The sequence below is a fragment of the Dryobates pubescens genome, chromosome 24 (genome assembly GCF_014839835.1).
Source record: "Dryobates pubescens isolate bDryPub1 chromosome 24, bDryPub1.pri, whole genome shotgun sequence".
In the NCBI taxonomy this organism is placed as follows: domain Eukaryota; kingdom Metazoa; phylum Chordata; class Aves; order Piciformes; family Picidae; genus Dryobates; species Dryobates pubescens.
Window position 1 is genome coordinate 1,346,039 of NC_071635.1, and position 16,203 is coordinate 1,362,241.

The 16,203-nt window shown below is 51.2% G+C and overlaps 1 protein-coding gene across 1 annotated transcript; it reads right to left on the bottom strand.

Annotated features, from left to right (window-relative positions):
• Positions 1 to 1,428: 1,428 nt before the first annotated feature.
• On the bottom strand, positions 1,429 to 15,620 carry PPM1K (protein phosphatase, Mg2+/Mn2+ dependent 1K). Its single transcript, XM_054172761.1, has 7 exons — positions 15,569 to 15,620; positions 11,875 to 12,368; positions 10,910 to 11,010; positions 4,721 to 4,886; positions 3,672 to 3,816; positions 2,562 to 2,696; positions 1,429 to 2,187 (listed from the first exon to the last, which is right to left on the bottom strand). The coding sequence occupies exons 2-7, from the start codon at positions 12,312 to 12,314 to the stop codon at positions 2,056 to 2,058; spliced, it is 1,119 nt and encodes a 372-aa protein (XP_054028736.1). The 5' UTR covers positions 12,315 to 12,368; positions 15,569 to 15,620; the 3' UTR covers positions 1,429 to 2,055.
• Between the last annotated feature and the right edge of the window lie 583 nt (positions 15,621 to 16,203).

Below are 16,203 nucleotides of genomic sequence, written 5' to 3' on the forward strand. Positions count from 1 at the left end.
GCTGCAGTACAAACTAGCACCAAGCAGTTCCCAGAGCCGCTCTCTGAGGCCCTGCCAGGTGTGACCCCTTCTCAAGTGCTCAGCTGCCACAGCTGCCATTGTTGCCACAAATGGGTTGTGGGAACCTTCAAACTCACTGCAGACTGAGAACCTGCTATTGGTGGTACCAGCTACACATGCTCCTTTGCCACAGGTCGAGCAGGATGAGCCCATGACCAGCCAACAGCCTCACCTCAGGTGGAGAGTGAAGCCCAGTCTGCAGAGAGAGGGGATGAATGGTGAAGCAGCCATGTGCTCAGGGTGGAGGCCTGGGCAGCACCAGCCAGTGCCAGACACACACTGCCTCACAAGCTTTGTGCTTATGAACTGCAGGTGCACATTATACACACCATGGTGGGACAAACCCAGCCTGCTCTCTGAGCACCAACACCTGAAAGCTGTCACAGCTCCACTCTGCTCTGCTGGGTGCTGCCCCAGAGGCAGGGAAACCCATGTGGAATGACTGTCCAAGGCCTAACCCTGGGTGAAAGGAAAGGGCTCACAGCAATGAGGTGGACTTCACACCGGAAAATGAGAGTGGGACAGCTCAAAAGTATTCCTCCTTCTTGCAGGGTGATTTAGGATCAGGCAGCTTTGCTTTGCTCTTGGAAAACACCCACAGAACAAAAAACACTGTGGCAAGCCTGAGAAGAGCCCAGGTCGTCTCTGCCCACATTTCACTGCACTAGGGCCACCAGGAGGCCACAAGAGCTGCACCCCTGGTGCGAAGCAGAGGAAGATGGTCTGAAGGAGGACACTGGGACAGCTAATGTTGACCACAGTCCATGTCACAGCAGCAACACAAGATGAGCTGGCTCAGAGCTCTGCCCCTCCCATGCCTCATGGGGTGCAGAATCCCTCTGGAAAGGGAAGTGGAAACCCTTGAAATATAAAACTCCCTCCTGGTGTCTGAATATCCAGCACCTGCTAGAGGCAATACCCAAAACTTAGAGACGTTATCCCACACTATTACAGTACTCCCTTTTCTCCAGCTGGCTTGCTCTGGGCACTTCACAGCTCCCTGTGTGCCATGAAGAGACACAGGAGCTCATGAATAACAAAGAAACCTTCAGTAGAGGGCAGGAAAATCCTCACAGATCTCTGAAGAAATAAACTCTCCTGTCTGTTCCACACATCCAAAGAATCTTGATTAGTAAACTCTTGGAAAGGAGCTGGTGGTTCCTCTTTCATAAGCAAAGTCAACATTCAAGGTGATGAGAGTCTCTGGGTATCAAAGCTGTGCAGCTTTTCCCCTCCTCCTGTCAAGCATTGGTACACCAAAGAGAAGTGCAAGGAGCTTCTGTGCGGTCCACAGAGACCATACAGGCTTTGGAGTGAATGGAGAAATGTTCCCATCTGTTCAAAGGCACATGGCTGCAGCCTGCTGTCTCCTTGGAGCTAGGTCATCACAGATGATGGCAGGGAGGGCACAAAGCCCTGCGAAAGCAGCACTGGCTCAGAAATTGTTTAGCTACACCAAACGCCACTGGCGTCAGAACATAAACACCTCTGAAACACTTCCCTCCTTTCTCACCCTCTTCTCCTGAAGCACAGGGAAGCTTTGGGTGCTTGCACAGCAGAGGAAGACAACAAATCCTCTGTCTACTCAAGCATTGTGTGCGTTTGCTCCCCCAGCTGTCGGCGCACAGGGAAGCCAGCGTGCGGCTCAGGCTCAGACTTACACAGCTGCCAGGCTACTAAGGGTCCTGGGTAATACCAGGAGGTATGAAACAATTGTGCAACACCTCCAGCCACGGGTGGAACCCCAGAGCCTCACCTATGTGACCCAAGTGATGTGCAGAGCTGCTGGGACTACAGACTCAAGGAAACAGCTGCCTCAAGGCCAGCTGGAATAAACACACACAGCAGAACGCGATCAGCCATAAGCACAACGAGGGGGCAGTGGCACCTCCCACAACACCGGGAACAGAAGAGATGGACGAGACACTGAGTCAGCCGAGGAACTGGAGCATGCTGTGTCCAGGTGGTGGCAGGAGAGAGAGCTTGGGCAGGTCTTCAGGCCCACCTCCCACTGGAAGCAAAGCTGCGGCTGAAGGAGAAGCTGATCTCGTTGTTCTTGTACTTGCCCCAGGCTCCGAAGGGCACGATGACAATGGTGCTGTTGTCCTCGGTGCCAAACTGCATTGCCTGAAAGAAACCAACTCTCAGCAGGAGCATCTTGCTTGGGAAAGGAAACTCTGGCTCTCCCTGGGACAGTCAGGCAGAGCCTGCCCCTTCCTAGCCCTGATGCTGCATTGTGGTAAGCAGTGCAAAGTGCCCAGGGGGTCAAGGCCAGTGGCATCCTGGCCCTGCATCAGCAACAGGGAGCAGCAGCACCAGGAAGTGACTGTCCCTCTGTACTGGGCACTGGTGTGGCCACACCTTGAGCACTGGCTTCAGTTTTGGGGTCCTCACTGCAAAAAGACATTGAGGTGCTGGAGCCTGTCAAGAGAAGGGCAATGAAGCTGGGAAGGGTCTGGAGAACAGGGCTGGGGAGGAGCAGCTGAGGGGACTGGCATTACCTGCTCAGTAACAATGTGGGCAGCTTCAGCAGGATCATGGCACTGCTTGATGAAGTCACAGATCTCCTGGCTGTTCACCATGAGGTTAATACCATCTGTGGTGAGGACCAGAAAGCTGTCATCTGCGTGGTGCAGCTGCAAGAGAGACACACAGGATGGCAATGCTGGAGCCAGTGCTGCAAGGTGAATTCATTCACCTGCCTCCATGGCAGAGGATTTCTTCTGGAGATGCTGCATCCTCTTCTGTTTCCCTTGCAAGAGCTACCTCAGATCCTTGGCTAGCCAAAGGCTGCTCCTTGACTCCTGCAGCATAGCCATCAGCCACACAGACTGTGCTCCCCATGCAGGGGGACAGCACCTTGAAGTGATTCCAGTTCCAGGAATACCCTGAGGCCAAACCCCCAGATCTGTACATGGCTCAGTAAACAAAGTGCTTCCTTAAACTCGGGAAGGCATCTCCCTGGGCCCCTCAGGCCCAGTGGGTGGTGTTCAGCTAGGACCAACTGAACAGAGGTGAACTGGGGAAAAGTAAGAAACAGATCATAAGCTGAGGGCAAAGCCTTCCTGCAAGAGTGAAAACAACTGCACTGAACACCTTCTGGGTGGCTAATTTGGCTTCTGGACACCTACAGAGCTATGGCAAGATGCATGCAGCTGCCCTCTTCTCCTCCCTTCCTCCCATGTGTGCAAACCTCTACATATTCTACTTCCCCCCACCCCTGACAGCCCACCCACACCCCAGCCTCAGGGCTGGGTCTCTGTCAGCATTCACCTCAGAATTTGGCCATGAGCCCCCAGCAGTTTTGTATTTCAGTAGTGGGTTTCACATGTTGCCTTTCTTGCCTCCCCTGCACTGCATTTTGGTACAAGGGATTTAGAATGGTATCTGGTTGAATTCAGCAGCAGTGCCAGATTCTTTCCTGTCCCTTCAGTGGCAGTCTGAAACCAGTGAGTTAGATTCAGTCTCTGGTTACTTCACCACAGAGACCCAAGCCTGGCCCTCAGGCTTCACCTGGGCACACACTATGTGGGTACAGCCACCTGCATCACACACCTATGAGGGCCCTCAGTCCAAGTGTTGCTGTGCCTCTTCACCAGGCCCTCTTTTACCTGCACCCTCTTTGTTTCTGGCTGGGCTATCACACCACAGTTTTTGAGCTCCAGATCTCCTATGCTCCGTGTCATTGCAAGTCTACCGTTCACGTGAGGCTGTCCCACGCTGTTCCAGGCAACGAAGCCACCACACCTCCTGATCCTGTCCAGAGGCACAAAAGGCAAAGCCAGGTATGAGTTACAGCTTCACTCCACTGCTCCTGCCTCCACCTGCAGTTTCTGGCACTAGGTACTGGTGTGGAATGGGGTGCAGAGGATCTGAAGTGGGAGACTGAGGCCTGGCTTTTGCTGTTTGAAGGGCAGTGAAGTGCTAGGCTGACTCCTGACCAGGGATCCACAGCTTGTATCTTCAGGTCTTGCCTCTATCCTGGCAGTTTTGGACAAGTCTGAACCATGGGCTCATGGCTCTATAGTGAGTCCTAACTGGGATGATCTTCCTGCTGGGCAGTTTACATCATGCAGGCCTTTCCACATCCCCTGCCCTCTAAACAGAGCCAAATGAACTAACCAGAGCTGTGCTGCTTTCTGCCAGCTCAGAAGAGGTCTCAGGACATGACATGGATGATGGGACTCAAACATCTGTCTGATGAGGAAAGGCTGAGAGTTCTGGGGCTATTTAGTCTGAAAACAGAGGATTGAGAGGAGATTTTTCATGCTCATAAATATCTGAAGGGTGTCAAGAAGCAGCCAGGCTCTTGTCAGTGGTGTCCTGTGACAGAACAAGGGGCAATGGACACACACTGGAACCCAGAAGTTCCACCTCAACAAGAGGAGAAACTTCTTTACTGTAAGAGTGACAGAGGTTGTGGAGTCTCTTTCTATACAGACTTTCAAGACCCATCTGTGCTCCTGCATCCTTTGTGACCTTCCCTAGGAGATGCTGCTTTGGCAGGCAGGTTGGACTTGATCTCCAGAGATGCCTTCCAACCCCTACCACTCTGTGATTCAACTCTCTGCTTTCTTCCAGGCCCAGCCCAGCAGCAGGCCACAAGCACATCCTGCAGAAGGCCATGCCCTGGGAAGCCACAGCATCAGCTGACAGGTACCTGTCCTTCTCCTCCTTTCTCTCTGGAGTGTGGTCAGTGGTGAGCTTCATGGCCTTTCCCTTTCGACACAGCAGAGCACGACTGTCTCCCACACTTGCCACGACCAGCTCAATTCCGTCCCGCAGCAGAGCCACTGTCGCAGTGGTCCCAGAGCTCAGCAGAGTTGCTACAAACATCACATCACAGAGAGAGAGGGTTTAGTTCTGCCTCCCACAGTTCCAGCTGGTAAACCCAAGACAACTTGTGCTCTACATTACCAGTAGTTTTAAATTTAAACTAAATCTACATGTATCAGAAAGGAACAGAGCAACTAAGCATGCACTCAGGCCTGGGGGGAGAGAGGAGAGGAGAGGAGAAGCATTTCTGTGCAGCAACATGGCTCCATGCAAAGAGGGCAAGTGGAATAAAGCAGTGCAAGGTACAGTGCTTCCTTTCAGCTTGTAGCAAGCAACTTTCCTGTCCCACTGGCTCACCTCATGTTACAGGGCTCCTGTCCTCATCCCTGGGCACAGTGACTGCATGGGTAGGCCAGCACAGGGCTGATGGTTCTTCCCTTCTCCTAGGTGGTGAGGTGGGCAATTGAATTGCAGTGATGGTAGCCCCACAGAGTTCACCAGAAGAGAAACACTGGATTGCTCCTTTACCCTGGGCTAGGGCATCCTCCCATTGCTGTCAGAGCTGACAGTCTCCCTCTTCTTCCCCAAGCCTTGACAAGAAGTGGGGGGCTCAGCCAGCAGGCCACTGGCTTTTGTTCAGAAAGGAAGACTGCTCCCTTCAGACCCTGCCAGCTTGCTGGAGGTGCCAGTGCAAGAGTGAAGCTGGATTCTGCCTTGCTTTGTGCCTGCAGACCAATGCAGTCAGCTGGCAGTGGCTCTCTGGGCAATCTGCCCTGGGCACTGGTAGGATCACTTGACAGGGGTGTACAGTGACTGTCTAGAGGGCAAAACAGAGCCCTACAGAGCCTGCCTTCCCTCTCTTGCAGGCTCAGGGAGTGAGCTGAGCTGCCTGTGTTCAGGGACCTGGCTGGATTAAGTGGTGCAAGTTAAGGCTTCTCATTTCAATGCCTACAAAAAAAGATAAGTGCTTGGAAATGAGAATCACAGAATTGGTTATGCTGGAAAAGACCTTTAATAACACTGAGCTCAGCCATTAACCCAGCACTACCAAGGCAGCTATCCATGCCTCTCAGCATCACATCTATGATTCTGTGACCTACATGTCTTAAATACCTCCAGGGACAATGATTCCAGCCCTTCCCTGGGCAGAAATGCAAGTCTGCCTGTTCCAGGAAAGATCTGCAGCTGGCCCTGCAGTGAAGGAAAAGCCAGGAGAACCATCCAGCATTCCTTTCCTCTTTCTAAAAGGAGCAGTCCCATTTCAGAGTCAGAGTCTTCCCTTCCTGCAAGTTGTGCAATGGTGACCCTGTGAGAGGTGCCTGGGAGGCAGTAACTCACTCCTGCCCACTTGAGCTATTGCAGTAGAACATTTGGCCAGGGCAAGCTACTGCCCAGAGCTCATTTGCATTCCCAGCCAATGCAAATCCCCTGGGAAGGCTCTCTGCAGGTCTCCTGCAGTCTGGGATCTTCCACTTTTCCCTGGTTCTAAAGCTGGAGCCAATTCAAGAGGGCTCTGGGGCTAACATAAGAAAAGAATCCCCAGTTATTGTTAGGTGAAACCAGGGATAAAAGATCTTTCCTGCACCACTCCTGGTGGAGCTCAGCTACCACTACATGTGCCAGCTCTGGAACCTTGGTGACCTCCTTTCTCCAGCCCTGGGAGGTCTCAGCACAGAGCTGGCAGCAAAGTGAAGTGCACAAAGCCCTGAAAGATGCATTGAGCCTTGTTGTGCAGCAAAAGCAGCGAGGTGATGAATCCAAAACCACTGAGAGTGCAAATGAAGCCTTGTGTTCCCATTTCAAACAGGTATTATTACTGCAGGGGAGCTTTCCTCAGCTCTACACCTTAATCCTGACAGCAGCCATGGGGAACTAGGTCAAGTCTTGGACTATGTTACGGCTGCCATGCAAGCTACAATACCCCAAACTATCTTCAGGAGCTCCTGATTTTAGCTAAGAACTGCCATCCTCTTTCTCATTTGGAGCAAGGACTAGCCCAGTGCAAGGCACATGATGCAAGGAGCAGTGCAATTAGAGATTTTAGTAGAACCAGTAAAATACCTGTTTTAGCCAACAGTTAGAAGGAGTGAAATGAAGAACCTATGCAAAGCTACCTCTGTATTTAACAGGAGAGACATTAACATTCAAGCTATTCTCCCATTTCATTCCTTGTGGTTTTTAACTATGCTGACCAACAGAAACAGTTTCTGAAGAAGGTAAGATCCCTCATCTTCAATTCAGAAATCAATGGAAACCTTTAGAGATTTGGGTGAATCTGCAGCTTTCAAGTGCAAACTCAGAGAAAAGAGCCACTTTCCACAAAATCAAGGGATGGTACTTCAGGAGAAGTCAAGATACTGTCCCCAGGTGTGGTAAGGGTCACAGTGATTGGAGTCTCACATAGATCTGTTAGTTAAACAGCACTGCTATTCATTAATAACTAGCTATTAATCAAATGTTGCTCCCTTGGAGCCAGCTCATGACCTGGACAGAGGTGCAGGAAGGTGGCTGTAGCTAGCCTTCCAAGTGTGTTTTGCTTTCTAGCACAGCTCAAAACCACAGGAATGAGAATGGGATAACACTTCTACTGCTTCACTACAACTGCTGCTAGGTTATTGAACAGTACCAAGCCACCTCCCAACAGCTCCTGTTTGTTCTAACAATTAAACAAGTTTAGGATGTTTTCCTAACAACATCACTATAAAAACTACAATCTTTCAATAGGTTCTTTAACACTCACTGGACAACTCTTACTGCAAGTCATCTCAACTAATGTGACAAAGAGGATGTGGGAACCTTCCAGTAGTCCAGGCTAGGAACCGCCGGACTCCTTCACCTGGGGCAAAATTAAGCAGATCTCTCTTTCCACTGAAGCCCACCATATAGTGTCCAGGGCCTCCAGTTCTAGAGCTGCTGACCAGGCACAGTGTCTGCCACAAATAACACGCACACAGAGGCAAATAGGAAATTCACCCAGGGACTTTGTTCAAACAAACCAACCTGCAACACTGGAGATGAAAGAATAAGGGCTGCAGAAGAGGGGAAGCAGTCACTCTGGGGTCTGCCTGCACTGCCTCTTGCAGGTCGTGTAGGGATTACACATCGTTGGCCACAGATAAGTCAGCCTTGGTTATTTCTGGGGAACTGCCACCCTTCTTGCCTTCTCACTAAAGCTGTGTGGCAAAATCAGTATAATTCAGCCAAAAAAAAAGAGGAGAAGTTGTTTGTTTGTTTTTGCTGTGCAGGTAAGTAAGCACCAATTCAATCCAAGAATGGTATCAGTTCAGCCAGCTGTCTCACACAGGGCAGGAGTGGCCACTCTGAAGACCATCTCCAGTAGGGAATATGGCCCAGTCTGTTGCCTCAAGGTTATGTATTATTTTTAATGTAGAGCCAAAAAATGGGGAGTTCAAGCCAGTGCCAGCTAAAATAGAGCCACCTTAAAAGCACTGAATAGAAGTTTATGAACCCAGGGGCAAAGATGCAAACCAACTACTCCTCTAACCAAGTTAGCAGGCACTAATGACAGTATCAGGTAACAATCAGAGCCCCTGGATGAGTTCTGCCTTTGCAATGTGGATGGCTTTGTGAAATATTTTAGTTCCATTTCTGCAGCTCTCCCTTTTCCTCAGTGTTGCAGGTTAACACAGGCAAAGCAATACAAATCATGTTTGAAAGGCAACTTAAATGAACACAAACTCCAACCCACCCCCTCCCCTTGCTTTTTGTAATTTAGGAGGGGTTTCTCCTAACTTTTGCTGTTTGCTCATCATAAGAGGATTCCAGGAGAGGCTTTCAAATACAGATCCACCAGTTAACACCTGGCTGTGCTTTAATAAGATGGCTATTCCAGAAGTGAGTGGGCAGTGTGGTTAGAGCTGGATGCAGTGAGTGTGGAGAATGATGGAAAGCCTCCCTGCTGTTTTCCCTGAGGGGCAGAGAGCAGTGAACAAGCAGCAGCAGGACCCTGTAGGACTACAGCAGGCCATGAGAGGGTTCACCTTGCATTTCTCCAGAGAGATGCTCCAGTTTCCTCAAGCACATGAGTCACTGGCCTATTTCTGTCCTTGCTGAGCAAAACTATTCAGCCTTTACATTTTAGTTTGTATGGCTGGCCAAAAATGCCACCAGATAATTCTGTCCCTCTGTGCTAACAGTTGTCCTGTGAACAATGACCTATCTGCTGGACCTGAGCTTCCTTTACTGTGTCCTACAACTAAGTTTAGCAGTGGTTTAAGAGACTGGCTATATTTAAATGTGTGAAGTGAATGAAAATGCATTTCTGAAGAGACATCAAACACCAAGCTGCAGGGCTGAGACCTATCTCTAAGCTGTTAATGATTAGAAAGGATTTAGGAGGAGGACAGATTATGCCAGATCTACCTACAGCAAGTTTCTTATTGTGTGAAGCAACAGGTACAGTTCACTGCCAGAGGGGATGCTGAGCCAGTCTCTAACAGGCTAGTACAGCACTGCAACAACACTAGGGAAGACACAGAGATTTGTTCCAGGACTTGTGTTCCTTGCCATACCCAGGCACCCACTTTCACAGAACCACAGAAGTGCCATGTCTACAGGATTTTTGAACTCCTCCAGGGACAGTGACTCTTTACCACCTCCCTGGGCAGCCTGTTCCAATGCCTGACCACTCTTGCAGTAAAGAAATTCTTCCCAATGTCCAATCCAAACCCCACCCTCAAAGCTGGTTGTGTGTTAGTAAAGACTTGGTCATCCTTGCACATGAACTGTTTTTTTCTGCAGATACAATGCAAGGATGCAGGCAGGGTCACCCACTGCAACAAGGCTGAGCTTTCAAAAGGAAGCCAGTCTTGAGGAGCATCCAACATACCCCAGACACCCAGTGTTACACACCCAGCCTCCATTTTCAACATACTTTAGCAACAGTCTTCACTGTCACATCTAGAATAGCCATAATGAACCAGAGATTGTGCTGGCAAAGTGTTTGGCAGAGGCCTCTAACAAGGAGGCAGGCCAAGCCTTGCCATTTTCTGTAACTTCCAAACCAGCAGCAACACCACAGATAGCCACACCAAGCAGCCAACACAGCATTCCATTGTTTTAAGGCAAAAATAAAAGTTCAGTTGGTTCAGCACTTGTCTTTGCACCCTGTTACTCCACTCTTTGCCTTGCAGCTTTTCAGCTGGGAACCAGTCAAGAGCACTGGGCTCTTTTAGACCCCAGTGTCTGCTGCGGGAGCTTGGAGGCGTTCGGCCTACCTGAGAAACACCGGGTGCTTGCCAGAGAGGAATGTTTGACAGTGCTCTGGCCCTCTCTTTTGCTTGACCTCAGGCTTTTAATGAAGAGGGTTTGTGCAGTATCTTGGTAACCACTGTGTAAACTTGCTGGCATTTGCATTTATTTCATTAAGCAGCGCCAGTTACTTCACCACTACGACCAAAATCCTGTAAGCAGTTCCAAAATGCTCAGCTTGCTGCACCAGCAGTTGCTGGAACTGGAAGTTCAGATACAGGCTTTAGACAGGCATACATGAACCTGATTAACAGCCAGGACTAAGGAGTCTAAAAGGGCTGGTGCCAGCCTTACCACAGCTAACTTGGTTTTAGAAAGGGGAACTTTTGACTCTGTCACTTTTAACCCATAGGAATAACAGCTTTAAAAAACCAACCAAACAAAAAACCCCAAACCAACCAAACACAAACCCCAAACACAAAACCAACCCAAAACCCCCAAGCAACAGCAACAAAAAACCAGACCCAAAACAAACCTCCTCCCACCCCCCCAATTTCTTGTAGTCAGCGATGCTGCTTGCGCATCCAAGTCACTCTTTGCTAGCTTGACACTGAACAGAATCACACCAAGAGACCCCCCCTGAGGATGCTGTTAACATCCAGATTAGTAACTCCTCAGTAAAACTTAGACATTTTTAGAGACTTTGTGTCCTTTCAAGGAAGTAAAGCATCATTGCTCCACCTGTAAATGGTCAGAGCAAAGCTGTTTCCAAGCATGTTTTTCTGGAGGTTTTGCTACAAAATTTCTGACCCATTAAGAACAGCCTTTCCTCTCCACAGGAGTGCAGTCTCTCTTGACCTACCATCAGCAGACAGGTGAGCATGCCTTTCATAGGCTCTGTTTATTTCTAGGAAAGCTTTGTTCAAAACATTTTCCAAGTTCTCCTCCTCAGCAAGAAATTCCCTGGAAACAAACAAGCAAACAAACAAAGTAAACTTCTTTCCAATACACCTAGAACCTTTATAAAACTGTTCCATGTCCTCCACATCTTGATCAGCCTCCTCCACAGCCTCCATCTCCTCCCTGCATGCACTGGATAATCCTGGTTTCAGTGAAGGTAACATGATTTAACTGATGACCTGCCCTGGAAGCATAATGCTGTCATTTTCCAAACACTCCTCTTCCAAGAGGCAGGGCTGTGACACAGAGATGCAGAGCAGTGTAAGCAAGCCCTGGATCAGCAATCACACTGACCCTCTGCACCCCCAGCCCCTTCCTGGAAGGTGGGTACAATCCTATGGTCTTCTCTTGTCTTTGTAGGCTTGCCCCATGGGGCAGGCACCATGCAGAACAAGCAGCTCATAGTGTGTCTGTTGTAATGGACTATCCCAGGCTGGCAAGCATCCAGAGAAGGACCACTTATATATTCATGGAGTATGGTTCAGTGAAGTATTTGCATACCTGCACCCACCCAAGCGGTCTGGGGTCTGTCAAACCCCCTCCTCAAATTCCCTTTTATGACACCAAGGACATTTTCTCAGCACCTTTAGTTCCTGATGAATAGTTTGTACCATAAACTCTCTTATCAATGTTTAGCTTGCATACAAAGCAAGGGGGAAATTATGACAACAACCCGTGACAAAACCAATACCTTCCAAGAGAAGCAGCGTAAGGCGAGAGCCTAGGACGCTGGAAAGACAAAACAAACCCGGGAAAGCCTTGGCTCTTTGGAAAGGCAGAGGCCTCAGGCCTTTGAAATGCGAGCTTCGGGCAATGCAGGAGGCTTAAGGCGACAACAACACAATGGCTCGCTCGGCGCTCACTTACTTAATGTATTTTTCCATATACTTGTCACAGAAGTCCGCCGCCGCCGCGCCGCCGTGCCCGTCGTACACCGCGAAGTAGAGGATGTCCTCGGTCAGCTGAGCGTAGTCGAACCGGTCCTCGTTCTCCTTGCGCTTCCCGATGATGCTGGCGCAGCCCACCTTGGCCAGGCTGACTTTTGGAATCGGCTTCCCGTACTTGATGCTGGGCGGGAGGAGAATAGGCTCATCGATGCGATTGTCCCAGATGCCGAAGGTGTCCCATGTGGTATGCTGCCCGCTGCCGTCCGAGTCGAAGCGGGAAGGGCGGCGCTCGGAGGTGGAGCTGTAGCCGGCGGCCGCCGGCCTCTTCTCCTCTTGCAGGAGGCGGGAGGTCAGCACGGCTCTCCTGCTTACTTGATAGCCTCCGTTTCGTACCAAATTAATTAAAGTAGCTGTTGACATCACTTGTCCTCGCAGAGACTCGTAGGAGTAAGAGATAGGCAGCTGCTGGAATGCCTTGGAGAACAAAGGAAAAACTGATCAGGAACCAGGCGGCAGAGGAAGAGGAATTTTCGGTTACATCGCTCAGGAAACAATGTCACCCTCGGAGCCTGCTGATCAGGCACGGCACAGCACGGACTAAGAGAAACCAGAGATGGAGCTGCGTGACTCACCCAGAAACAATCCCACACAGCGCACAGCTGGCAGGGGCTGCTGCGGAGACTTCCCTGCTGGCCCCTGCAGCACCGTATCTGCAGTTTGCAAAGGCTGGGGAGGCTGTGACAGAGCAAGTGTGAGTGATGGTGACTTTGCTCCAGCACTAGAAGTTTGTCCCCATAAGGGAGGTGCTCCAGCCCTCTGATCATCTTCATGGCCTCTTCTGGACCCACTCCAGCAGTTTGATGTCCTTTTTATGCTGGGGGCAGTACTCCAGGTGGGGTCTCATGCAAGCAGAGCAGGGGGGCAGAATCATCTCCCTCTCTTAGATTTTGAAGGGTTTCTTCATCTGTACATACTTGATCCTGCTACATTTAATGAGGACTTGAACAATACTTTTTCAACACAGACCTGTGATGTAAATTGGTTTTTTCCTTAGGCTAAAACCTTTGACCACTAACTGTGTGTCCACAGACATACACAACTGCACACACCATCCTCCCACCCTAAAATCCCATGCAGCTCTTGGCTGTTTCTCTGGCCTGAAGTTCTCTGCCATCTAACCTTGAAATGGGCTCCCTTGGCTAAAAAAGGCAAGCATGATCTTCTACTGGCTTCTCACCTCTCTTTTCCCAGATAAATCAAATGCACTACTTGGCTCAGCACAGATAAAAATTCACTGCTGATGATTCATCTAGCATGCTGAAAATCGTAGAGACTGGCTTATTTAACCTCGTGCAGAGTTACACCCAACTCAATCAAAGTCCAGCAGGCTGGAACGCACTACATCCCTGTGGCTCCACTGGAGTCACCTGAACTGGACCGCCGTCAGATCACCGCAGCTAACCACTTCACATTTTAAGGACTCCTAACTTTATTGCTTAATGCTTTCAGAGAGTTGTGAGGGAAAGGTATTATCTGCCACAATAAGGTCATTAACAAGCTGCAGGCTCATGGTGAATGGCAAATTAGAACACAGGTGTCGGGGTGGCCTGACATAATCAAGCAGCAAAGAGCAACACCTGTATCCCAGAGCTGCTGGCGCTCTAGGCTGGAGGGTCTTGCTGGTTTACTTCCCCAATGCCGATCACCACTGCATCTGTAGATCCGAAACATTTGTTCAAACTACTCTTTAAAAGGAGTAGACAAAACCTGGGAGCTTGCAAAACACACAGGCAAAGGTAACTTAGCAAGGAGATAATAGCTTGCTTCAGTAGATAATAGTTGTGACATCCATTAAACTTTTCACTCACAGCGCAAAGCCTTTGCTTCTGATGCTCTTGCTTTACCTTCAAGCAATTCTTACATGAAGAAAGGCTTCTTATCACTTAAAGAGCAACTGTCAGCTTGATAAAGGGCTGGAGGTGCTTGTTGCACCAGATGAATGGAACTGACCATTGGGAATTCCAGTTTACTACAGTGGCGACAAAATCACATCCTTCTCTCGGTATACTGACAGGTATTTAAACACCAATTAACTTCCTGGAGCTGCTCTCTCTCGTCTGTTACCCTTGACTCCTAACTAGAGTCTGTTCAGTTCCTCCTGCGAAAGGCAGCAGGGCAGAATTGAAAGCCTGCCAATTAACAAAACCCACACTTAGCTTCACTCCTGACAGCTTGAAAGGAGCACGTGGAATGTTTGGGTATATTTAGATTTCTCAGTGTCCACAGCATGAATCAGAGGATTAAACCAAAATCCCAAGCTAATTCATGCATTGCTCCCTATCAGATGCAACTCCCCAAATGTCTTTTTTCTTTCCAGGCAGCTGTGAATACTGAACAGTTTTGCTTCTCCCTGCAAGTCGGGAGCAAGAAGCTGCTCCTTAGTTTCTGCAGAGTAAATAGCCATGCTTTCAGATGGACAGAAACCAGCCTGTGCTTTCTTAACCGAGACGTTTGCAAACAGCCTATCTGGGCAAAACAAGGCTGAGGTACTGAAAAGGGGAGCACTGGTCTTAAAGCCAAGGTCGCAGACACACAGTTGTAAATGGAAACCTGCTTTGAGGTGCTCCATCTGACCCTGTTAACCTGTATACAAGTAACTTGCAGCAACCCTGTTCCTGCAGGCAGACACAGAAATACGATGCTTAAAGAGAATGATTAAACTGCAGCTCAACACACACAGTGCTCCTTTTACAGCCTGGCTGTTCTCTGCAGATGGAAAGTTTCCAGACTGAGAGTAGAACCGGGGGATAAAGGCACCCGGAAGAAAGAGAAGCCATGCCTGCAGCCCCGGGGGATAGAACGCGTTTGAAAAGGAATCTAAAACTCTCAGCACGTCCAAATGCACTTGCCTTGCATGTGTGCCAAACCACACATGTGGCTAACACTCCTGTTTCTGTATGATAAGAGCATCTTAAATCTGAGGGGGTTTTGAAATCTGGGACAGTACAATCTCACCTCCTGCCTGGGTAACAACTGTCCAGGCCGCAAGCTAAAGAGCTTTCTGTTGCTGCTATTTACTAATTACCAATTCGGACAGGCCCGCCTGACTACAAAAGCTGCGCGGGCGGCTCAGGGACCGCTCCTCGCTGCACTGCGACCGCTTATGTGAGCGACCCGCCCGCGGCTTGAAGGTGGGAGCGCAGCCCGCCCCGGCCCCGACTGCCGCATCCTGGCGAGCAGGCAGCGCGGAAACTTCGCGGGGCGGAGAAACAGGGAAGGGCACAGCCCGGAAAGCGACCCACGGCCGCTCGCCCGCAGCCCGATGATACCCGCGGCTGTCTTCCTCCCTTTCAGGTGCCGCTGCTCCTGCTGCAGCCGGGCTGCCGGCCGTGCCACGGCCCCTGAGACTGCACCTGCCGGCGGCAGGGCCACGCCGGGGAGCGGAGCACAGCTCCTCCGCGGGGCGGGCTCGCCGCTCCCGCCGCCCGTCCCCGGCCGCCGCCCGTCCCGCTGCCCTCACCGGAACGGGAGAGCGGAGGGAGAAGCTTCCAAGCTCTGGACCCTCACACGCCGGAGGTGCCCGCCGCTCCCGGGCGGGCTGGACCCGGCTGCTAAAGGCGGTTGCGGCCGCCCGACAGCCTCGGGAAGCAGCTGAGGGTCGCGGCGGCTCTTACCTCCCTGGGCGCCCGGACAGCCGGCGGCGAGCTGCGCCCCGGCGGTGCGAGAGCTGCGCCCCGGCGGTGCGAGCGGCGCCTTCCCCGATGGCGGCTGCGGAGGCGCGGGCCCGCCGCCGCCCGCTGCCTATCCCCCGGCCCCGCCCCGCTGCCCGGCCGCGGCCCTGCCTCCCGCCGGCCCCAATGGCGGCTGCCGCCGCGGCCGAGCCTCCCGCGCCGGGCCCGCCCCGCCGCAGCTGCCAGGGGCCCGGCAGGGCCCGGAGGCGGCCTGGGTGCCAAGCCGCGCCTTGGCTCCGGCCTCCGCTAGCAGGGAGAGGGAGTGCAGGAGGAGGGAGGTCGATACGGCCTCAGCAGGGGCGAGAGCCGCACTCGGATCCCTGCACAGGCTCCTGTCTGAGCTCCACCGCCTTCCCCGCCCCACGCACCGAGTGTCGGGCAACCCTTCTCAAGAGGGCCCCGCGGAAAAGCAGTTGTGCTAAGGAAAGAGCTTAAAACCCAACGGAGTGCGCTGCTGCGAGGCGGCTGCTTCTCTGAGAATGACCCTGCTGCCTCCTCCCGACCTGACCCGTGTCCAAACAGCACTTTAAGAGGCCATTTGCATGGTGCTGTGCCACTGACAGTGCTGCCCTTTGACG

Bases quoted from the DNA above. Each gene is read 5' to 3' on its own strand.
- PPM1K (XM_054172761.1), bottom strand. From the start codon at position 12,314: ATGTCAACAGCTACTTTAATTAATTTGGTACGAAACGGAGGCTATCAA. The intron at 11,011-11,874 runs GTAAGTGAGCGC...GTTTGTTTCCAG, and splicing joins TATATGGAAAAATACATTAA to GGAATTTCTTGCTGAGGAGG. The intron at 4,887-10,909 runs GTAGGTCAAGAG...TGATGTTTGTAG, and splicing joins TGCTCACCTGTCTGCTGATG to CAACTCTGCTGAGCTCTGGG.